Genomic DNA, 24,098 nt, shown 5'->3' with positions numbered 1-24,098 from the left:
ATGTCCCGCTTTCATTTAAAAAATAATTATGTCACTTTTTGAAAAACAATCTTTATTGATCTTTGGACTAATCACTTTAAAGTACCGCCTTGCGGCGTTGTCTTCTTGATACTTATCACGTTCGCTGCTTCGAAGGCTCCAGTGTTAGAGGCGTGGGTAGCACTTTTATTTGGCATTCTGCCTTCAGACACTGACGTCAGTGAAACACACACACATAAAACACACTTCCTTCAGGCATAGGGAGACAAGGGAGGCACTATGCCCCTGGCGCCACACGCAGAGAGGCGCCAAAAAAAAAAAAAGTAAAATTATTGTAGATGTTTTAGTTTGGAAACCCATTTTAATGCTATTTGTATTATATTCAAATTAACTTTTTATTCACTAGCCTATATTTTCTATGTTATGTTATAGAAAGTGAGGGGGGGGAGGGGACGCCAATTAGGCGTTTTCCCCCGGGCGCACGTTTTGCTCACTACGCCTCTGCCTTCAGGTCAATAAAACTATAACTATAATTTTACTATTTTAGGTCTTTAATATTACGTGACAAATTCTTGCCATACGCTGACACTTCACTGTAAATGTGCATTCATAAGACTCAATCGAAACAACAGAGTTTAAAAAGAGTCATGTTAACAGTAGGTGTACGTAGTAAGAAACTAGTTATCCACATAGAGGCTGTTGTGTAACACTTTGACAGTCATATTGACACAAAACATTTGCTGTCGCTGTGCGGTCCATACCTGGCCGGTCCCGCTGTAGTCTCCCTGTATGAAACAGAAGAAAAAGAGATCTGCTTGAAGCCTGGTGAAATGTTATCTTAAAATACAAGAAACATAAATATAGGAAAACCTACTACTCCACTGATTTTGGTAACCATGGCATTCGGCCATTCTTATGCTTGACTATTCATGGATGTTTTAGAGCTTCACAATTGCTTATCTTACACGGTCCCATGACATAATTGTATGATGATTGGCTTGACATAATATCTCTAATTAACTAGTTAGCCACCACGTGAATTAATCTCTCTAAAACAATAAACAAAGTTTTTCTGATAAATACTGTCTATGTGCGAAGTGTTCTATTAAGGAAAAAGTTTGGGAATCACTGCTCCAGGAGATCTTATCTTATAAAAGACAGACGTTACTTCAAAAAAAAATAAAGAAGATGATTACGTCCTATGCGTCATGCATCTAGTCATGCATGTTAACGGTCTGTTAACCAATGACTTAAATTCTGCCAAGTCATTGGTTTCCCTGACTAGCTAAGGCAACCCATTCCATGCTCTAATAGCACTAGGGAAGAAGAATCATTTGTACAAATTTGTCCTTGCATATGAGATGGTGAATGTGTCTTTCTGAGTATTTTATTTGTTGTTGTTTTTTTTTTTTTTGTATTTGAAGATTATGGTTCAGTGTTTTATGTATGATTGCTACATTACTTTTGAGTCTTCTGTCCTGAAGGCTTTCTAAATTTAGTGATTTTACTAAAGGTTTTACTCTAGTCAAATGTGAATATTCGTTTGTTTTGAATCTCACTGCTCTATTTTGTGACTGTTCCAGTTTTTTAATGTTTTCTTGAGTTGTGGTGCCAAACGGAGGATGCATATTCTATTATTGACCTAACCAAGGTTAAATAACATTTTAGTTTTATGTACATTGTGCATCTAAGCTATCGCAAGTGAAAACAGTTTCGTCTATGCTCTTGATGAATGTATGTTGACCAGCTCTCACTACCACTAAAGGAATGCTCACTTTGAAGGCATTGCATAGGAGTACTTTTGTTGCCCGTATAGTTTGGTATTTTCGTTTAGAGAGTTTTGCCATTGCTACAGTCGCTATTCATTTCCTTTTGTCTCCCCCAGGTCTAAATTTAGATTGCTGGCAATAGTTGATCCCAGGTAGGTTAATTCCTGCACCACCGGTGATGCAGGATGAATCTATTATCTGGTGTATATAGCGTGTTTAATCTTTTCGTGATTTCTTCTTGAAGGATTCAACTTTTTTTTTTGTTTTTGGTAAAGAAGAATTCTATTATTTCCACATAAAAACAAGAATCCCTGGACATAGAGTCACCAGATTGAACTAGACGTTATCACCACCCAATTCCATTATAATAAAGGGCAAGATATTTGCACGTGAGTTTAAATATAGGAGGGAATGGCAAGGAAACATTTCTATACCAATAAGCATTAGTTTACATAAAAAAGAGAGTGGAAAATATGGTGGTCAGTGCAGAGTGGAAAGTCAATAAGAACAGTAATTAGCTCTGGGCAGAAAAAACTCAAATAGTAGGCTATACAGACTAATTGGAAGCGCAGTGGCTGAGCGGTTAAGCGCTTAGCCAGGTGTTCCGGCTTCGAATATTGGTGAAGACTGGGAATTAAGATTTGCCTCTGAGTCCACCCAGCTCTAATGGGTACCTGACAATAGTCTGGGAAAAGGCAAGGCAGTTGGTCATTGTGCTGACCATATGACACCCTCGTTAACCGTGGGCCACAGAAACTGATAATCTTTACATCATCTGCCCTTTAGATCGTAAGGCTTGAGAGGGGAACTTTTACTTTACTTATACCGACTAAATTATACATACACTACATAGATCTAGTTGTAACGGACCATGAAGTCTGAAATTATTATATTCTTATTCGTTACTTACTGGGTAGTCTCGTAGAGCGTTTAGGTCGGTGATAGTATGACGTAGGTTGACATGCACTGAGGAAATAATTCATAATAATAATAACCAAAAAAAAAACAACAACTTTAAAACTTATGAATACAAATCTCACACAGGTAACAAATACAACAGAATAACCGGTAGTAGAAGAAGTGTGTATTATTTGGATGAGAATTAATGAGTGGCGAATGATTGTGTCGGATGTCAAACAGTACTTACTTCCCTTCCTCAAGGGGCAAGGGACGTATTGCTTGATCATATCACAGTTGATGTCGTCTGAATAACCAAAGAAGAGTTGACCTTCTCCGTCGTACAGGCTGACATTGAACCAACCAGCGCTCCAGTCATAGGCTGCCAAGACAGTATAAGATACACACAGGTTTTAACTTCATTTTTTTTAATCACAAGAGAGTCAGAAAAATATGTTGAAGTTTTCCTTGTGGGGATGGGGAGGGGGAGAGGTGTTAAAAGTTGTATGAACAGAAGAAAACGATTCTATTATGCAGGCGAATCTTGGAAGCTGACCGCATGTCTCGAGAAGAGGATCCTAGCAATGAACTTAAGATGGTACAGAAGATCCTAGACGTCCCTTACAAAGACAGCATCAAGAAGGAAGAGATTAGAAAGTGGATTAACACAGCAACTGGACCCCACGATGGCCTGTTAACTACTGTCAAAAAAACGTAAACTCAAACTCCATGGCCACATTACAAGGTCCTCGGTGGCTCTCAAAGACCTTTCTTCAGGGAACAGAACCAGGAAGAAGAGAATGACAGAGAAAGCGATAGGAAAACAACATCAAAGGAATGGCAGGCCTGTCAGTGAATGAAATCCTATTTAAGGCAAAGGACAGAGGGTAAGGGAGAAAGACGGTTGACAGATCTTGAGTGGTGCCCCAACGGTCCTACAAATTAACTCTTTCTCTCCTAATTGACGATACCATCGTTGATTTAACCTCATTAAATTAAATTAATTTTTGATTTTATAAACTTTATTTTGTGTACTATAAAAAGAGCATGCAGTCCCCTTTAATTCTGGACCAAATAAAATACTTTCCGATTACAAACGGCAAAGCTATTGATGCTTAATCATAACGGGGTAGTGAAAACGTAATGAGTAAAATGAAGAATTTGGTCCAAACGTGGACAAATAATTACGGAGAGAAAGAGTTAAGGAATAGATGAAGGTAAAGAACACAATGTATTCAGAAAACGTCATAAAGACATCAGTTGCGTTCTAACAGATTACGTAAGGTACAGGTTAGGGTAGGTCACATTTTTCCAAACATTTTATTGTTTTATATAATACTAGTCGACCCGCGGCGTAGCATACACCTCTATTACGTAAAGTACAGGTTAGGGTAGGTCACATTTTTCCAAACATTTTATTGTTTTATATAATACTAGTCGACCCGCGGCGTAGCATACACCTCTATTACGTAAGGTACAGGTTAGGGTAGGTCACATTTTTCCAAACATTTTATTGTTTTATATAATACTAGTCGACCCGCGGCGTAGCATACACCTCTATTACGTAAGGTACAGGTTAGGGTAGGTCACATTTTTCCAAACATTTTATTGTTTTATATAATACCAGTCGTCCCGCGGCGTAGCATACGCCTCTATTTTTCCGGAACTATTCGTGTAGGCAGCGTTTTGTCGAGCAGAGTGTATGACTGTGCTTCCGTGAGTAAGAACAACGGACAGGGCGTCGCCATAGTTATCCCAATGTTCGCAAACAAAGCTTACAGCCATCTTGCGAAGTTCGAGAGCCACAGTTTCGTCGATGACATTTTTTCCAGAAATGTGCGACTGATAGAAATAAACAGTTACCCGATGCAGGAATTTCGACTAAATTGAAAGACCTGTTGATCCACGAAATATATGTGAAGACTAAGACTTGCTTTATTGATCCTTACGGAAATTTGTTGTGATTACAAGGACTCTTTTCTCATATGAAGCGGTGGCATTGGTTAGAAAACGAAGGGCAAACCGAAGGGGCAAAATCAAAACAGAAAAAAAAACATGCAACTATTTTAATGACATCAGATATGGACGTGTGTAAAAAAAAATACACACATAAATGTAGTCAAATATATAGAATAAATAGAAAGATTACTTGTTGTTTTTTTTTTACAAAGTTTTTTTTATACGGAAGTTTCTTTAGAAATAAAAATTATTACGTTCTAGCCCAAACATAGGCCTACTGCTAGACTGCGGACAGGTTTCGAACTCAGAACCTTCTGGGCGACAGTCCAACGCTCATAGGTCCTACTACATGATCAAGTAGTCGTCATTCCTATCCTAAAAAAAAAAACACACACACAAAAACGGACGTAGCCGGTGGTTAAAATTTTAGTATTAAGAAACCCACAGATGCAACTAGGCTGTAATGTTTGGTAGTTTCAATTTAAAATTCAGAATGCACAATCATAGATTTTCGATTACTAACGAACTATATAGTCAAGTGAAATAGTTACTCCTTTGGATGGTGATAAATCCTTTGGAGACCATGTGACATTAATTGGTACTTTTCCTGTGGAAAACAAAATATTTTAAGACTTTATATATGCTCATATCTAAGTGGGTTGTGCTGTTAGCTATCTATCCATTTTCTAACATGTTATGAAAAAATGAGTTAGATAGTAATCGGGGTAATATAAAAGTTGATATTACTATTACTAGCAAAGACAAAAACTTTCTTAAGCTACTGATATTAACATAGGGCTTAAACGATTTCTAACTTGGTCTTAAGTGCCAGTATAAGAGATGCAAGGACTTTGTGCGATACGTAATGAGAAACTAAGAGAGTCGTTAATTATTATTATTATTATTATTAATGAAACAAAGCTTCTTATCTTATAAATTACAGACGTTCCTTCTTAGCAGAATATAATTACGTCCTACGAGTCACCAAGGGTTAATCTAGTCGCGCATGTTAGAGACAAGACAAGAGGTTATCTTAGCTGATTCTGTCAACCTGTTACATGCTTGAAATGCACTAGGCAAGAACTTGTATGACTTTGTCCTAGCATATGGACTAAGAAATGTCCCTTCTGAATATTTGTTTTAGGTTACTTGTATAATAGAATATTTAATTTAGTTCATCATTATAGGCAGGGCCGGTTTGGTGGGGGCATCGTACAAGACTCTTTAACCCTTTAGACGCGAGTGGTTGTTTAGCCTCTAAAGTTCTAAACATTAGAATGGTAATTCTATTTTGTATGCACGCATTGCAAAAAAGCTTAGCACTAAGGGTTAACAATGTATGTAGAGAAGAAATAGCAAAGCTTGTGCTTAATGTTAACGTTGGGGAATACTAGATCTAGGTTTTCAATAAATTACGTAATTGTATTTTTTGGTTGTTTATTATTTTATTTTTCTAAATTCTATTTCATTTGGGGGTCACCAGACTAAATTCACTTCGCCTAAGGCCTCAAATTATCTAAGGTCGGCCCTTATATAGGTCTATTTGTATTAATGCCGGTATATTTACATTGAATTACGTCTGTTTACAGTAATCCCCCCATGGAACTTTGAATCATACTCTCTTTGAATGCCCCAATTTAATTCATCTTAGGCAGACCCTATTGCCACTACAACCCAGCATCACCAACACATTTTATATGCGAGTGTGGAACCGCTGGGGGAAAAAATAGTACGCTACTTTTCCTAGACACAGACTGCAAAGGAGCTTAAAGCTTTGCACACAGACCTATATAGGTTTGAGTATAAGTCTGTGGATTTGATTCAAAATATTTGGCTTGAAGAAGTTGATTTCGTTTATTTATTTGGGAGTTGTTTGCAAGATTATTATACAATCATTTACCACAGTTTACTGCCTGTCCCGAATCATGTTCTCTGATGGGAATGCTCTCTTTGATCATAGTCATGAGATTAACATCAGACCTTCTGGCGAGGCTCAAGGTGGACACCAGACAGTACAAGAATATTGAGATTCTGACAATGTTCCAAGGTGCGTCCATTCTGATTTTAGAAAGAGATTTAACAATGAGCTATAAAAGTATCAACACTGACGTCCAGGGGAAAACATTAAATAGTCTATCAGCGTTTTGCGTTGTTGTTACCATTATCATTGTTTCTTCAGGGAACAGTGCCAGGAGAAGAATACTCAGGGCAGATGATATACTAATCAGCTGTTTCTATGTCCGACGGTTAAAGAGGGTGTCATGTGGCCAGTACAACGACCAACCGCCTTTACTTTTCCCTAACTAATGTCAGGTACTCCATTCTGAGGCGCCCTAAAGATCCCATAAGTAAAAATCCCAGTCTTCATCAGGATTCGAACCCGGGACCCCGGTTCACCGGAAGCCAAGCGCTATACCCCTCAGCCACCGCGCCTCCTTTTCCATGTTTTGTTTCGCAGCAAATGAGCTGTCCACATGACACCCTCGTTAACCGTGGGCCACAGAAACAGATGACCTTTACTAGATCTAGTTTACATAAAATTCTATTATTCTTTGTTCTGGACACATTATGTTTTTGTTTCTTCATTTTCATCTCCCGACCAATGACGGTTTTAACAGCTAGTAAAAAGAATGTCAATAGTCTAGTTAGAAGATGATAGTGAATATATTTTAACTCATTTACAATCTTGTATTAAGCAAAGCAAATTATATACATAATTTGATTTAAATGTCTCGAGTTTATGATGTTGCAGAAACACTTTGTAAATATACACTCAACAAAATGGCATGCTTTTTAATACGAGCTAAAACGTATCCTAAAACATTAGCTGAAAATAAAATTTAAAACACTTAGATGAAGACAATGAAGATTAATGCATTAAATAACATACGTATGATTTGGTTGCCTTGTCCTCAGTCGAAATTCTTTGAAGTTCTTCAAAGATTTCAAACAAATTTAATCAACTTTACACGATTCGATTCTTCTAGAGATGCATCGAAAAATCCAAATAAGAACATATCAATCATAAGCTATTTATCATTGAAAAAATAATTATATATCTTCATATAGACTATATACAAAAATATAAATTCACTGAACAACCTGAATCGATTTTTATTCTTGGAAACCAATGTGTAATTTACCAAGTATTCTTAAAGCAAATTGCACGGCGTAAAATGAAAAAAAAAAATTACGATAGGATGTCAATAGTGAGACGCATTTTTAATGACACCAACTGTAGTCAGTAACTGTTGGGGACATAGTAGATATGTTTTTAAAAAAGGGGGGCAGGGATAATGTATAAGAAATAAAGAATAAATTGCCTACGGTGCACATCCAAGACGTATTAGGTTTTGGGTCGAGTCCAATTATATGTCTATTCACCACGGATTGAGGAAAGTTTGGATCAAACCGTTCCGTCCTCTTCCCAGTGTCTGCCAAATGAAGGCTTGCATTGAATAGCAAAACCGAGAAAAATGCATCGTTGTTAGCCCAACTGATCTTCCTGGTTTCGGGCCACACCCCCCATCGACACTGCTTGCATCTCACAACACTGTCTATAAGTCTAAACCAGTGATTCCCAAAGTGGTCTATATAGACCCCCAGGGGTCTACGAAGACTTCCAAGGGGTCTACGAAAAGTGAAAAAATAAATTTGGGGGTCTATGAGATGTCCACGGGGGTCTACGATCATGGATGTCATTTAAGCCTAGCAAGTCTTGACTTAAATTTTTACATTCCATTAATGTAACTCTTTCATACACTAATATATTAGTTGTACCTCAGTTAATCCTTTAAATATTTCTCATGCTGCAAACTGCCTAAGGGTTGCCGGCTCCTTATTCTACTTCAGGGTGTACCCACAAAACCTTTCCCATATTGGAGTATAGTTGCATAATATCTGTTGCAAGGATAGTCAAACAAAAATTCAGTGTGTTTGTTGATTCCAGTAATAAATATTAAATGCTATTTTAGTTTGCTAAAATTTGAATGTTAGCAATAAAAAAGATAGATCTCTATAAATTTTAATGCTTTAAATGACTTTTTCAATATTCAACTCACTACAGTTAGAAATTCGTTTTTAAAAAAATGTTGACGAATTTGCAAAAATACAATACAAGTTAAGTAGGGGGTCTACCGAAAATCAGAAAACATGGCAAGGGGTCTACGAGACAAAAAAGTTTGGGAACCACTGGTCTAAACTAACAGAACGAAAAAAAAAATGGTTTCCGATCTGATGAAAACTTCCCTACATGGGAATTTACTTTAAAACTACTGAAAGCATCAAATTTAATGAAAATCTTATGTTGGAACTGCATGAATTTTTTTTTTCTTTTGTTAAAAGAAAGAAATGCAATCGTTTCCGGTTATTAACACGGCATCTGGTCGCGATCATTTTGATGATAATAACCGGATGGTCCAATTACACGAACATGTCCTGTGTAAGTTATTACAAGATGGTTTCGGTATTAAGGACTCGATCCTAATAAGCGGCTGGTCTAATTAATAAAGGAATTCGAAAGTATTACCAAACATGAAAGAAAACAACTAATAAGACAATTCCAAAAAAAAAAAAAGAAATATTTTAAAGTAGTAAAAAAAAATTGTACAGAATCTGTAACACACATACAGCCTAGATTTGAGCACACGCGAGAACAAGGATGTAGAGTTGAATTCAAAGAGAGAGATTTTAAATGTGGACGAAGACTGCTTGTTATTGCCAGCCCCTTCAGAGCAAGCTGTACTGTGGTCCAGTAAGTAACAATATGGAAATGGAAACTCTGTAAAGTGATACAAGTTCGTGGTTTGTTTTTTAATGAACTGTCCCTTTTATACGAAACTTACTTTAAGGGGAAAGTCACAAATGCAGATCGCAACGTGTACCAACCAGTGTTTGCAATGCTTAGTGTTTGAAATATCTAGCACTCATAGTGTTTGTAATATCTAGCACTCATAGTGTTTGTAATGTCTAGCACTCATAGTGTTTGTAATGTCTAGCACTCATAGTGTTTGTAATGTCTAGCACTCATAGTGTTTGAAATATCTAGCACTCATAGTGTTTGTAATATCTAGCACTCATAGTGTTTGTAATGTCTAGCACTCATCCATCCATCCATCCCAGTGGCGCTACAGCCCATGGAGGGCTCTGGCCTGCTTTAACACATCCTTCCATTCAGATCTCTCCTGGGCCTTTCGTCTCCACGCCCTAACCCCAAGCTGCTTCAGATCTACTTCCACGTCATCTATCCATCGCATTCGGGGTCTGCCTTTGAGTCGCCTGCCTTTTGGTTTTTGCCTGTATACGATTTTCGCCCCTCTGTTGTCTGACATTCTTTCAAGGTGACCTGCCCAACGTAGTCTGTTCTTTTTTATTTCGTTCACTATTGGTGGGTCTTCATATAATTGATATAACTCATGGTTAGTGCGTGTCCTCCACCCTGTTTCATCCTGTATGGCACCATAGATTTTCCTAAGGATTTTTCTTTCCCAAGTGTTAAGTAAATTTTCAGATGTCTTTGTCAGTGTCCAGGTCTCACTTCCATACATTGCTGCTGGTCTTATTATAGTTTTGTATATTATTTTCTTGGTTTTACTTGAAATCATTTTGCTCTTAAGTAGATGGTGGGTGCTATAAAATGCCCTGTTGCCTGCTGCTATTCTTTCCTTTATTTCTGTTAGTAGGTCATTTTTGAAATTAATAGTCTAGCACTCATAGTGTTTGTAATGTCTAGCACTCATTGTGTTTGAAATATCTAGCACTCATAGTGTTTGTAATATCTAGCACTCATAGTGTTTGTAATGTCTAGCACTCATAGTGTTTGAAATATCTAGCACTCATAGTGTTTGTAATGTCTAGCACTCATAGTGCTTGTAATGTCTAGCACTCATAGTATTTGTAATGTCTACCACTCATAGTGTTTGTAATGTCTAGCACTCATAGTGCTTGTAATGTCTAGCACTCATAGTGTTTGTAATGTCTAGCACTCATAGAGTTTGTAATGTCTAGCACTCATAGTGCTTGTAATGTCTAGCACTCATAGTGTTTGTAATGTCTAGCACTCATAGTGTTTGTAATGTCTAGCACTCATAGTGTTTGTAATGTCTAGCACTCATAGAGTTTGTAATGTCTAGCACTCATAGTGTTTGTAATGTCTAGCACTCATAGAGTTTGAAATATCTAGCACTCATAGTGTTTGTAATGTCTAGCACTCAAAGTGTTTGTAATGTCTAGCACCCACAGTGTCTGTAATGTCTGTTTGAACCTCTCAACTCAAGAAAACATAAAGAACAGAGCCCAAAACAGAGCCGTGAGATTTATAATACAAGGAGTATTCACATTTGATTAAAATAACAGCATCAGTAAAAATCACTTAATTTTGAGTCGTTTCGGGGCAGAAGAATATAAGGCAAAGCAGAAATAATAGACCTACATAAAACACTGAACCATAATCTACAAATAATAAAATACTCAGAAAAACACAAAGATAAAGACACATTTATTATTCCATATTCTAGAACAAATTTATACAAGTGCTCCTTCGCCCTTAGTGCTATTATAGCATGGAATCATTTTGAAAAACCAACGACTAGCCATATTTTAAGTCACTGATTAACATACATGACTAGACTGGCACAGGGATACACCTAGGACTTCGTAATGATCTGCTCATTTGAAGGAAAGTCAGAAATGTATAAGAAAAAAAAAGATTGAAATTATTCAGCAGATTATTTTGGCCCGATGTGAACAGACGAGCAGACAGGAAAGAAGCCTCTTCTGCAAAAAGCTTCTTATTTTTCTAAAAACTTAAATATTCTCACTATGGAAATACTGAAAAGCTTTTTAAAAAGTAACTCCATTTGAATAATTAGCTCATTATCTTCACATATCATTATAATGCGCGGACTATTCTGCTATTCTTTGTTTCTGATAGCTTGAAGTGTGGCTGTGTTTGAAGCTATCATTCGATCATTTCATTGTTAGTGTTGTCAGTTTATCTGATGGTTGCACTTGTCTCGTCAATTGGGTTAAAATGTTACTTTGTACTACAATGTGGAAGAACGGAGGATGTATGAGAGGAATGAAGAGAGAGAGGGGGGGGGGGATCAGGATACTAAGAGAAGCAGGAGTACGGGACTATCGATGTGTTTCTGTTTGATATTTACTTTCATTTGCATTAGTTGCACTGAATCTGTTTAAATTGACTGCCGTTGTAGCGCAGAGAAGAACAAGCAGGTTTCCGAAGAGGCAGATCATATACAGAGCAGATTTTCGTTTTACGAAATATCATAGAACAAAGTCTTGAGTACCAACAACAGCTTGAAGAGCTGGACAAGTTCACGTACCTTGGCAGCATCATAACAAATGATGGAGATGCTTATCATGATGTAGCATGTCGAATAGGAAAGGCAGGGAGCATTTTCCAAAGGCTGCAGCCTATTTGGACTAGCCAAGCCATTGGACTCGAGACAAAAATACACCTTCTCAACACAATCGTCATTCCAACTGCTACATATGCATGTGAGACGTGGAAGTCATCTGTCAAAATTGAGAAAAGACTAAATGTGGCTCAACAGAGATGGCTGAGACGGATTTTGGGAGTCAGTTACACAGACCGGATCTCAAACAAGGAAATCCTATGCCGAACTGGGAGTCGAACACTTAGTGAGGTTGTGACTGAGCGTCACATGAGGTTTGCGGGACATGTTCTACGTCAAAATGAATTACGCACACCAAGAGTTGCGATAACATGGAAGCCAAAACGAGGAAAGCGCAAACAGGGACGTCCTCGTATTACCTGGCGACACACTTTCATGGAGGACCTCAGAACAGTGGACACCAGGTGGGAGGAGGCTTCAGACATTGCCAGTGACAGATCATTATGGAGACAGCTTGCCGCCCAATGCGCCGAACGGCGCGGGAGGACCTAAGTCTAAGTCTAAGTAGCGCATGTGTGATTTATGGTAAAATAAACTGAATTGAACTGAATTTTTAAAAAATACTGCTATCACATGCATCTGTCATTTCACAACATATCAATGCAAGGGAGAGTATTTTGTATTATTTTTCTACCATATACTCTCAATAATAATGTGAAGTATAACTAAGAAATATATAAGCACACATGTTCAACATTCCACAGGAGGGGAGATCACAACTGTCCTTCAATTTTATTAGTTACGGGAACATGTTTTGACAGTTTACTTGCAATTTAATGAGTGTTAGTTTAATCAAGAAGTGTATAACTCCACTGATTGTACCGATAAGTTGTTGATGGGGCTCGCGTTTCGTTGCTACTTGATTCGATGCAGAAACCTTAATAAAGTTCAGAAAGTTCTTTTACTAACAAAATATTTCACTTGACTTAAGTTGCACATATAACACCTTTCAGTCCCACTATGGGACTATATCAAACACAAAAACATATAAATAATTTTGTAGTTGTATCAATTTGTTTGGATCAGTCATGTAATTAAATTATAATAGATCTAGACTAACAGAAATAAATCTGTGCAATTAGAAATATTTTTGCCGATAGTTCTTCTTTAGAGCAATTTTATGCTTTTAGCTTTCTCAATGCGCTAGGATAGTGGGGGAAAAAAAAGGGGGGGGGGAAAGGCTGGTGAATGTTACCATGATACTTTTTTATATGCATAAAAAACACATTGTATTCACCTAAGGCTCAAGCCTCCTCAAGGGGACTGATTCAACTTATACCACCACGTCTGTCAAGTACGAGTTCTTTCCCTTGTTCAATACCAAACAAAATAATTAATTAAAGATAGTTAATTAACTATTTTTTAAATTGCTTTTTATTTTGTCAGGTACAGGAAATAATTGTGCAAAATTTCAACTTGATCCGAGACTGAGTGTGGGAGAAATAACGTGTACAAACTTTTTTACTAGACAGACAGACGAACAGACAGACAGACAGAGTTGATATAAGCTTTGTAAAAATGCGTTTATTTTGTACCTAAGACACTGAAATGTGAAAACATGATTGGACTATTAAGGAATACATTTTGTATTATTATTATTTTTACTATTGTAAAAAATGTTTACCCCTAACATCCAATCTCTTTTGTAGACATATGGGAGGTGGGAGCATCTAGGACAGCGGTTCTCAACCTTTTAAGCTCGGCGACCCCTTTTTACAACCCCCCATTCTGCCGCGACCCCCCCCCCCCGGACACACACATACAGCAATAGAAGAGTAGGCAATAACAATCCATATTTTCGATGGTCTTAAGCGACCCCTGGCAAATGGTCAATCGACTCCCAAGGAGGTCGCGACCCACAGGTTGAGAACCCCTGATCTAGGAGGTTTACATGTTACCTCTAGGCGCTCCGCTAATACACTACTCAGCTGGAGTCGAATTTCAAAATTCATAGTCAACACATCGGGATGCGAACTTGAGACACCCCTCAGTTTGGTAGCCAAGTAGTTGATGCCACTTAGCCTGACATTTCACAAACGTTATTTGTACGGGTGCTAAAATCTATCTAAATATACAAGGAGAGTCTAAAGGGAGACTTTTATCAAGGTTCACCCGACAGAGGCGCTGAAATGATGCTGAATCTAATTTAGTCAAAACTCAGTCGTCTCTAATTCTACTAACTCTGAGTCACTGAAAGCTTAGTCTAAGTATTTTAACTCAAATAGGCCTACTGGTAGCCTGAGAGTAATATACAGTACAAAGTAAACAAGCACACACCATTAGTGAATTTTGTTTATTTACGAGCTTCAGACACTGTGGGTAAAGAATGAAAGAAAAATGTTTCACTCAGTAAATAAAGAAGATGCTTTAGTATCGTTAAGAAAAGCCATTTCTGATTGGTAGTGGTCCCAGTTCGTCCAGTATGGTCAGTGTAAAGTTGATACAAAACATATTTTGTAGATCTGAGTTCCACACTTGAGCAACGACGTCATAATCTCCCTTAGAGAGAAACATGTATTCATTATTTGACATAGATCTTACTGGTTCTGTAACTATGCGATTTAGTCTTATTTTTATTAGGCATCATTTTGTATTTATGACATTTTATCCTACTTCTGATATTGTAACTGTGACGTTTAGTCTTGTTTTGTAACTGACAGTTTTGTTTTGTAGTTGAGGCTTTTGAAACAAAGTTTTTCTGGATTCATTATGATCTGTGTTTTGTCCTATTAACTACTGCATCATGATCTTTATAAATACTAGATAATAATCTTCTTAAATACTTTTTGCAGTGCTGGGGATCTACTCAATGATCTTTATAAATAGTGCTTGCATTGATAGATATAAACTACTTAAAACCAACAGGATTGAAAGGGTTAGCCCCCTTAATAAATGTAATTTTTTTCAGCTTACTTACAGCATAGCCTCCCAAATTGCGTAAATTGAAAATAACTTGACTTTTGACGACGTGATCTGTTTATCAAAAGAAATAATGTATTAATATCACAGATTTAATGTATATAAATTGTTTAAGCGTCAGCGCAGCACTGGATGTTAAATCTAATTTAATAAGTTGAATGCTTTTAATCTCACATAGAAAATAGGAACACAAAATGTCTGAATAATCTCTAGAAAGAAATGTTACACTAGCAAACAGGTCCGCATGAAATTTGACACACTCTTTCCTATTATAACTTTATAGCTCTCGCTAAGACAGGGTTTTGACAGATTCGCAGTCTGAACACCGCGATTCGAGAAAGATCTCAAGCTTTCTATTAACCCTTTGTATTGTTAGGAGCTTCCTCGCTGCGTCTTATGCAGATAAGTCAAACAGATGTAACTTTCAAAAAAAGAAATCAAATAACACAACACAAGATAGCAAATGTCGATTAGGTTTAATAATAACAAAGGGAGCCGTCGAATGTCGTTAAGCTAAATCTCTACGTCCATAAAAGCTGCCTCTCTCTGAAGCCGTCAAAAGTATTCTGGTTACATTTCGCTAATCTATCTAAACTCCGAGTCTTGTTTTTACTAGACGCCCGTCATTGTCTCGAAGTGAAAACTTTTCCTTTCTATGTAACAAATATCTAATTCCTAATCGTGCCATAACATATTTTATTTTTTGTATTTCCCTAAAAGGTTGCATGCATTTTGTTGAAATATAAAACATATATAGAAATAGCACAACAAAAAAAAACTATTCCGTATTTTTTAACCATATTTTCTTTTTCCCTCAGTCAACTTATTTTTAATTTGCTTTACTACATATCGAGAGAGAGAAAGAGAGAGAGAGAGGGGGGGAGAGGGAGGGAGAGAGGGAGGGAGAGAGGGAGAGAGAGTGGGAGGGAGAGAGGGAGAGAGAGTGGCAGGGAGAGGGAGAGATAGAGGGAGGGAGAGAGAGAGGGAGGGAGGGAGAGAGAGAGGAATGATCATGATTTCGCTCGTATGCGTGTGTAGATAACAGGACTCGGTAGCACTTTATGTTTTTGACACTCAAAACGTGTCAAATAAACGATTACATCGATAAGCAATTAATAAAAACCAAACAGATATTTCTTTTTTTTAAGAGAACACAATGCCAAAATAAATGTAATCTGTAAGATAGGATGTGCCATTCAATTGAGACCTTCGAAAAATGCGGTGTCTAATACCGTACATTGCGGTGTCTAATACCGTACATTGCTGTGTCTAATACCGTACATTGCTGTGTCTAATACTGTACATTGCGGTGTCTAATACTGTACATTGCTGTGTCTAATACCGTACATTGCTGTGTCTAATACTGTACATTGCGGTGTCTAATACTGTACATTGCGGTGTCTAATACTGTACATTGCTGTGTCTAATACCGTACATTGCTGTGTCTAATACCGTACATTGCTGTGTCTAATACCGTACATTGCGGTGTCTAATACCGTACATTGCTGTGTCTAATACCGTACATTGCTGTGTCTAATACTGTACATTGCTGTGTCTAATACCGTACATTGCGGTGTCTAATACCGTACATTGTGGTGTCTAATACCGTACATTGTGGTATCTAATACCGTACATTGCTGTGTCTAATGCCGTACATTGCGGTGTCTAATACTGTACATTGTGGTGTCTAATACCGTACATTGCGGTGTCTAATACTGTACATTGCGGTATCTAATACTGTACATTGCTGTGTCTAATACTGTACATTGCTGTGTCTAATACCGTACATTGTTGTGTCTAATACCGTACATTGCTGTGTCTAATACCGTACATTGCTGTGTCTAATACCGTACATTGCGGTGTCTAATACTGTACATTGCTGTGTCTAAAACCGTACATTGTGGTATCTAATACTGTACATTGCTGTGTCTAATAGCGTACATTGAGGTGTCTAATACCGTACATTGCTGTGTCTAATACCGTACATTGAGGTGTCTAATACCGTACATTGCTGTGTCTAATACCGTACATTGTGGTATCTAATACCGTACATTGCTGTGTCTAATACCGTACATTGCTGTGTCTAATACCGTACATTGCTGTGTCTAATACCGTACATTGCAGTGTCTAATACTGTACATTGCGGTGTCTAATACTGTACATTGCTGTGTCTAATACCGTACATTGTGGTATCTAATACTGTACATTGCTTTGTCTAATACCGTACATTGCTGTGTCTAATACCGTACATTGCTGTGTCTAATACCATACATTGCTGTGTCTAATACCATACATTGCTGTGTCTTATACCGTACATTGAGGTGTCTAATACCGTACATTGCTGTGTCTAATACCATACATTGCTGTGTCTAATACCGTACATTGTGGTGTCTAATACCGTACATTGAGGTGTCTAATACCGTACATTGCGGTATCTAATACTGTACATTGCTTGAAGGATGAAAAAAGGTAAAACTAACAAAAGGTGCGCTATATCTAGAATTCAAGAGCAGAAAAATTTGTTGGAGGTATCGATCAATCGAAGCGGATAGAGAACAACATTGGACAGATAGATTAACTTAAGCCTATTTTGTGTTGCTTGTTTCTTTGTTTGTTTGTTTTGTAGCTGATGAAGGCCTCGTGGCCCAAACGTCCTTTGTTTTACTTGGTCCGGCAGGATCACATATAAACATGTTTATTGTATTTTCTATACAATCGTTCACCCCAGTAAATCTTAGTTTCAGACAATTGATTAGTGGCAATTAATTAATTTTTTAAAGAAATAAAGGAGATTATTCTTTCAGTACTGATATATTTATGGCAGTGATTTTGAGGTTCTTTCCCAATAGATAAACTTTTTTAAATTTTGTTTTTCTATTATAATCCCCCCAAACAGACTTTTCCAGAAAACATTCTTCCCCCTTGGAACTTTCTATATTTCGTTGACCCGCATATTTATTTTCATAAATAGCATTGGAATGACTTTTTAAAAATGTTTAATTACTTTTGTGAAGCGAATCTTTCATACCTATAGCATGCCAAGAGCGCTACGGTCCAATCTCATTTGTGGACCAGTGGGAGGAAGGGGGTATCTCGGAGAAGGATTCCGTGATGCCTTGATTAGACACTCGGCAAACACAACTCAGCTTAAATTAAGTCCGGTTTCGAACTGGAGCCCCCTCTCGGCAACTATTCCCACTTCATGAAGTTTCGATCTGACCCCCCTCCCCCAAAATAAATGGACCCATATTGTGATCATCCAAAGAGAGGGAGAGAGAGGGAGGGAGAGAGAGAGGGGGGAGGGAGAGAGATGAATGAATGGATGGACAGGTGGATGAGTGAGTCGGTTTGATTAATATAACAAAACTAAAACCATTTAATAAACATTCTCCACAGACGTGAAAGCTAGATAGTGGTAAAAGATTTCCATCTACTCACCTCCCTTGTTCAGTGGACAGTGATGTAATGTGTTGCAGGTAAAACTACCGTTATTGTTTATCATTGGTTTCATCTCGCCATGCTCATAAATAGTAAGGTTATAGGTGCCTTTGTTTAAGTCATAAGCTTAGAAGAAAAGAAACATGGGAATAAAGTGATATTTACAGTGAGAAACAATTTAATACGATCCTTGAACACAATTTTGTATATTTATACTGTACAAATAATGACTCAACATGACTAACAATATTTAATTACCTCCCCTCTGCTAGATTTACTTCTCTTAGTAGAGACACGAAGCACCAAGTTCAAGATAAACATTCTGTCTACGTACTGCGACCTTGACACGTTTTATCACGTGCCAGTTACAACTCTCCTCTAAATTATAACTGTGTTTCTATGATTAAGTAGATTTGATGATTGGTTCAAAGGAAGCATGCTGGCAGTTTAGAATCCAGAGCTTATATTTTGCAGAGCTTTTATCTCTCTCACTTCTGCTGTAGACAAAGCCGCTGTCCCACCGGAGATTTATTGAAGTGTTCTTTTCGTCTTCTGCGCCTGTCTTCAACAAGAACTTTTCTTTAAGTCTCAAATGTGTCCCGCAGCCTTTGTGAGACCTCTCCATCATCGTGAGCAAATCTACTCTTCCTCATCGTGGTTCTGGTGTGGAAACGACCATTAGAGGAAGTGGTTAGGCTAAATGGGTAGCAACACAAAACTCTCGTGGGGATGCCCACGGGTAGACGAGAGTCGACCCATTGCACGGGCGGAGTTGTAAAAGAGTCTTCATAACCTGTCACAATCCATGCGCGCGTTCCTCAAGGGACCGATACATGAATGGCGAGTCCCCCACGGTTAGCTTGGTATAGCGAAGGAAAAATGGCAGAGGCTCCAGGTGTCCTCGGCCTTCCGCCATGACCAGCCAAGAATGCGTTCGGGTTGCCAAAGGCATTGGAAACAGCAATGTTTTAATTAGGCATTGACTCGAGTCTCTCCCAGACAGAACGGTGGTTCAGACAGGTTTTTTTTTTACTGTTTGACGCTCAAACAGGGTTTTTTCCAAACTTAGAGCTCGAAGAGCATTCGGCTCAGCTCTTGGACGATCAACAAGACCTCTCCATGACTCCATCTGTCTGGGTTCGTCTAGTTATGTAAAACACTACACTCATCCTTAATCTTCTCATGGGCGTAGCCAGGATTTTTTTTCGGGGAGGGTTTTGGGGGGGTGAATCCCCCCCCCGACCCCCCCCCCCCCCAGCGAAAAACAAATTATATGTAGGCCTATTTATGTGTGTGTGTGTGTGTGTGTGTGTGTACATAATCTTTATTACATTCTGACCCTTCATTCTTTCGGAAGACGTTTATTGTGCCCTAGAATAGGTTCTTCCATGAGTTAGTGATAAAATTGTAGATTCCCCGACATTACTAGTAAAGGGGGTCTGGGGGAGCGCTAGGAGCTCCCCAAGCGCGGGGCGAAGCCCCGCCGCCAAGCACTATTTCTGATATTGAAAACCAACAAAATGCATATTCTAAGGTATCTACAGTGCATTTTCCTGCTATTAAAAAGTTCTATTTCAAAAACCTAATGTGCTATTCTTACTGACTTAGACCCTCCATCGTCGTTCGGCGCATTTGCCATCAAGCTGTTTCCATAAAATTGTGGACTCCCCGCCATTAATAGCAAGGGGGTCTGGGGGAGCGCCAGGAGCTCCCCATCGCGGGGCGAAGCCCCGCCGCCAAGCACTATGTCTGGCATTGAAAGCCAACAAAATGCATATTCTGAGGTATCTACAGTCCATTTTAATGCTATTAAAAAGTTTTATTTCAAAAACCTAATTTGCTATTCTTACTGACTTAGACCCTCCACGCCGTTCGGAGCATTTGACGTCAAGCTGTTTCCATAAAAATCTGTCACTGGTAATGTCTGAAGCCTCTTTCCACCTACCATGAGGACCTCCATGAATGAGTGGCGTCAAGTTGTACTAGGATATCATTGCAACTATTCTTATGCGTAATTCATTTTGTCGGAGAACATGTCCCGCAAACCTCATGCGTCGTAATCTTACTAAGGTGTCGACTCCCAGTTCGGCATAGGATTTCCTTGATTTAGATCCGATCTCTATAACTGACTCCTGAAATCTGTCTTAGCCATCTTTGTTGAGCTATATTTAATGTTTTTCGATTTCGGTAGATGACTATTCACTGCAGTTTATTAATGGAGCCCTGCCACTGGTAAAAATGTGTAACCTCTCTTGAATACGCTCTTGGAATTAAGTGACTGTAGTTTGCTTTAGATTTTATATCGAAAAGAGAAGATTTATCGTCAAAATCTTCTGTTGGGGGTTTTCCACCTCAAAATGCTCTGTAGGGGGATCTTAGACTTAAAAGCATCTGGAGGGGTTTTAAACTTAAAAAAAAAAGCCATCTGTAGAAGAAACTCAAAACCCCCGATTGGCTTGGCTACGCTCAAATAATTTTAGTGTGTAATTTGCTTTTTTTTTATATTGAAGATGTATTTTTAGCACCAAACCCCTCTGAATGGGGGTTTAAACTCAAAACCCCTTTAGGCAACGCTCATAGCATTTTGAGTGCGTAATTTGCTTTTTTTCTTACACTGAAGATGGCGGGGGGTTTAAACTCAAAACCCCTTTGACTACGCTCATAGATTTTAGAGTGAGTAATTTTCTTTTATTTATATTGAAGAGGTACTTTTTAGCTTCAAACTCCACTGGAGGGGAGTTTAAACTCAAAACCCCATAGACTACACTCATAACATTATTAGTGTATAATTTGCTTTTTTTTATTATTAAAAAGAGGTATTTTTTACCTTCAAACCCCACTGAAGTGGGGTTTAAACTCAAAACTGAGTCAAAACCCATTTAGCTACGCTCATAACATTTTGAGTGCGTAATTAGCTCTTTTTATATTAAAGAGGGGGTTTATCGTAAATTTTAGACGGGGTTTTAAAATAAAAATCTCCCTTAACTGTGCTCTTGGAATTAGGGGATTTTAGTTTGCATTTTTTTTGTTTTGTTTTATAGAAGAGGGGGAGTTAACTGCAAAAACCCCAGGTAGGGGGTTTAAAACTCAAAACCCCTAGTAGGGGTTTTTAAACTCGAACCGCTCTGGTAGGGGTTTTAAACTCGAACCCCCCTGGTAGGGGTTTTTAAACTCGAACCCCCCTGGTAGGGGGTTTTAAACTCGAACCCCCCTGGTAGGGGGTTTTAAACTCAAAACCCCTTTGGTTGTACTAGGGCAAGTGATGGTTTAGTATTAAAATCTCACCTAAAATAAACAATATCAAAGCAAAAAATCAGTCACTTAATTCCGACTCCCCCCCCCCCCAAGGGGGGGATTTCATTTCGGGGGGGGTTTGAACCCCAAGAACCCCCCCCCTGGCTACGCCCATGATTTATCTTCTGATCCGAAGACATTGGAATTATTATATTCCGAAGACATTGCCATTCAGAAGATATTGCCATTGTTACATTTTGAAGGCATTGCCATTATTACATTCCAAAGACATTGCCATTGTTACATTCTGAAGAAAAACAAGAAAACTTACGTAGGATGTAGTCGAGATACAGTGTTACTTCACCAGAAGGAGATAAATCTTTCGGTGACCAGGTGAAATTTATTGGGACGCTGCCTGTTAAAAGTGGAAAAAATGAACTTTTTTTTCTCCCATTGAAGCATTAGATTTAAAAACTATTATAGCACTGGAATTGCACAAAAATATTTTGATCGCATAATCTTGGACGTGAGCAGAAATTTAGTTAAATTTCTGCTTTGTATAATAATAATAATCATTTTATTTATAAAGCGCTGTTAATAAACAAAATGTAGGCTCAAGGCGCTGTAATAACATTACAAACACAAACACGACAGCTTAAATGACAATTAATCTAAAAAAGATTTTGATGAACAGTTTCAGCAGTTACAAGCACTATGTTGCCTTATGGGCTGATAGATTTATTCTGCCAACTTTTCTGTTTGTCTGATTTAGGACACTATTGTCTTATTATTATGTTTAATAATTACATTTAAATTACCACAGTTGTCAGCATGGCCAGAATCTTTGATTTTCAATGTCCCTTCCTTTAGCATAGACATGAATTGAATGTCCGCACTTCTTGCAATGGTCAAGGCGAAAACAGCAGAACATAATAACGCCACCAAGGATATAATCCTAGACGTACACTCCATCCTATAGAACAAGCATTATATAATAATAATTTTTAAAAAAGTATTGTCTCAAAGCGCCAGTTTGAAATTTATAAATATAAAAAAATAAATTTTTAAATGTGTTCATATTGCTTACGATGAAAACACAATGCCAATATTTAATGGAAATAATAATAATAAATGATCAGCTGAAGGGCCAGTGACTACTGACCTCATTTTTTAAAATTAAATTGTAAGCTGAAATATATTTTAGACAAAATATAATTTCTTATTATTTCGTAATTTAACGTAAAGCTTGGGTAATGCTTATCAAATATCTACATTATGATTACGACTGTTATAACATTATCCAAAGCGCAGTTACTTCAGAATATTATTTTACGGTCGCGGAGCGCCGCATGGTGGGGAATAGTAAAAAGAGGTCGGCGAACTAGAAAGGTTGAGAACCGCTGCGCTAAAGGAACACTATGTTAAGGAATGGACAGACCTGCAGATAAAAGTGACACTCATCCTGGCATAAGAGAAAAGGTAAGGAACAGAGAGAGACGGTCAATAGATTACATGTGGTACCTAATGATTCTAAAGACTAAAGGTCAGGGGTGGAGGTGAAAGACGTTATGACATTTAAAATGTATTGACAGAAGTGTGAACTTACCGTGAAATAAGAGAATCTATTTAAAATGTGCTACTGACACAGTACTAAATAACTTCATTTTACTATAGGAACTAGCTCTTAAAACTTGTTTTGTTAAAATAATGAGAAGAAAGACTTGAATGTTACCTCCCTTGATGTCCCAGAAAGATGAACAACAACGGAACAGTCTTCTGGTTAACTGCTTACTGGTCTACTGTGAGTGTCAGCTACTGAGGACGGATATTATAGACCTGAGTAGTGACTGGAAACCCCGGACTCTTCAAAAAAACTTATGTAATTCACTCAAGTATCTACTTATTAAACGTATGTCATTGTATTACTAGCTATTCGCCACCTACTATTTTTAGTACAAAGTTTACATTAACTCACTCCGTCTGTCTGTCAGTCTGTCTGTCTGGTCCAAATTTTTTACACGTTTTAATCGATACCGATAAATGAATCAATAATTAAATGATAGCGTAGTAGAGAGCACAGCCGCACTCAATGCCATCAACACTGTAACACAGTATATCAGAATAATAAGTACAACAATGGAGGAGCCGTGGCTTAGCGGTAAAGCGCTTAGCTTTCGAATCGGGGTCCCTGGTTTGTATCATGAGATTTTTGGGCGCCTCTGAGTTCACCCAGATCTAATGGGCACCTGACATTAGTTGGGGAAAGTAAAGGCGGTTGGTCGTTGTGCTGGCAACATGACACGCTCGTTAACCGTAGGCCACAGAAGCTCATGACTTTCACATTATCTGCCCTATAGATCACAAGGTCTGAAAGGGGAACACTACCTTTTTACTTTTTTAACAATGCGATGATCAAAAGTATATTTTAAGATAATGAAATAAAATAATTAAAATTAATTAACTTTTT

At 37.9% G+C, this 24,098-nt stretch overlaps 2 protein-coding genes across 7 annotated transcripts; both read right to left on the bottom strand.

The window, feature by feature from the left end:
- Positions 1 to 512: 512 nt before the first annotated feature.
- On the bottom strand, positions 513 to 9,252 carry LOC129927461 (uncharacterized). Of its 4 annotated transcripts, none has more exons than XM_056036828.1 (7): positions 9,234 to 9,252; positions 7,495 to 7,587; positions 6,505 to 6,662; positions 5,128 to 5,211; positions 2,896 to 3,027; positions 2,659 to 2,714; positions 513 to 764 (listed from the first exon to the last, which is right to left on the bottom strand). In XM_056036828.1, exons 3-7 carry the CDS (start codon positions 6,659 to 6,661, stop codon positions 657 to 659), a joined length of 537 nt encoding a protein of 178 aa, XP_055892803.1. In that variant the 5' UTR covers position 6,662; positions 7,495 to 7,587; positions 9,234 to 9,252; the 3' UTR covers positions 513 to 656. The 4 variants fall into 4 exon arrangements, with proteins under 4 accessions (XP_055892803.1, XP_055892802.1, XP_055892800.1 ...); XM_056036827.1 differs by lacking the exon at positions 9,234 to 9,252 and adding an exon at positions 7,932 to 8,087; XM_056036825.1 differs by lacking the exon at positions 9,234 to 9,252 and adding an exon at positions 7,932 to 8,078 and having other exon boundaries at positions 7,495 to 7,608.
- A 5,067-nt stretch (positions 9,253 to 14,319) lies between these two features.
- Positions 14,320 to 23,527, bottom strand: LOC106067850 (uncharacterized). 3 transcript variants are annotated; one of them, XM_056036823.1, is made up of 6 exons: positions 23,370 to 23,527; positions 22,450 to 22,606; positions 21,963 to 22,046; positions 18,398 to 18,523; positions 14,958 to 15,013; positions 14,320 to 14,539 (listed from the first exon to the last, which is right to left on the bottom strand). In XM_056036823.1, the coding sequence occupies exons 2-6, from the start codon at positions 22,601 to 22,603 to the stop codon at positions 14,417 to 14,419; spliced, it is 543 nt and encodes a 180-aa protein (XP_055892798.1). In that variant the 5' UTR covers positions 22,604 to 22,606; positions 23,370 to 23,527; the 3' UTR covers positions 14,320 to 14,416. The 3 variants fall into 3 exon arrangements, with proteins under 3 accessions (XP_055892798.1, XP_055892797.1, XP_055892799.1); XM_056036822.1 differs by having other exon boundaries at positions 22,450 to 22,604; positions 23,364 to 23,513; XM_056036824.1 differs by lacking the exon at positions 23,370 to 23,527 and adding an exon at positions 23,238 to 23,303 and having other exon boundaries at positions 22,450 to 22,604.
- Positions 23,528 to 24,098: the final 571 nt, after the last annotated feature.

Source organism: Biomphalaria glabrata, chromosome 7, assembly GCF_947242115.1.
Source record: "Biomphalaria glabrata chromosome 7, xgBioGlab47.1, whole genome shotgun sequence".
Taxonomy (NCBI): domain Eukaryota; kingdom Metazoa; phylum Mollusca; class Gastropoda; family Planorbidae; genus Biomphalaria; species Biomphalaria glabrata.
This window is presented reverse-complemented; position numbering and strand designations above follow the sequence as displayed.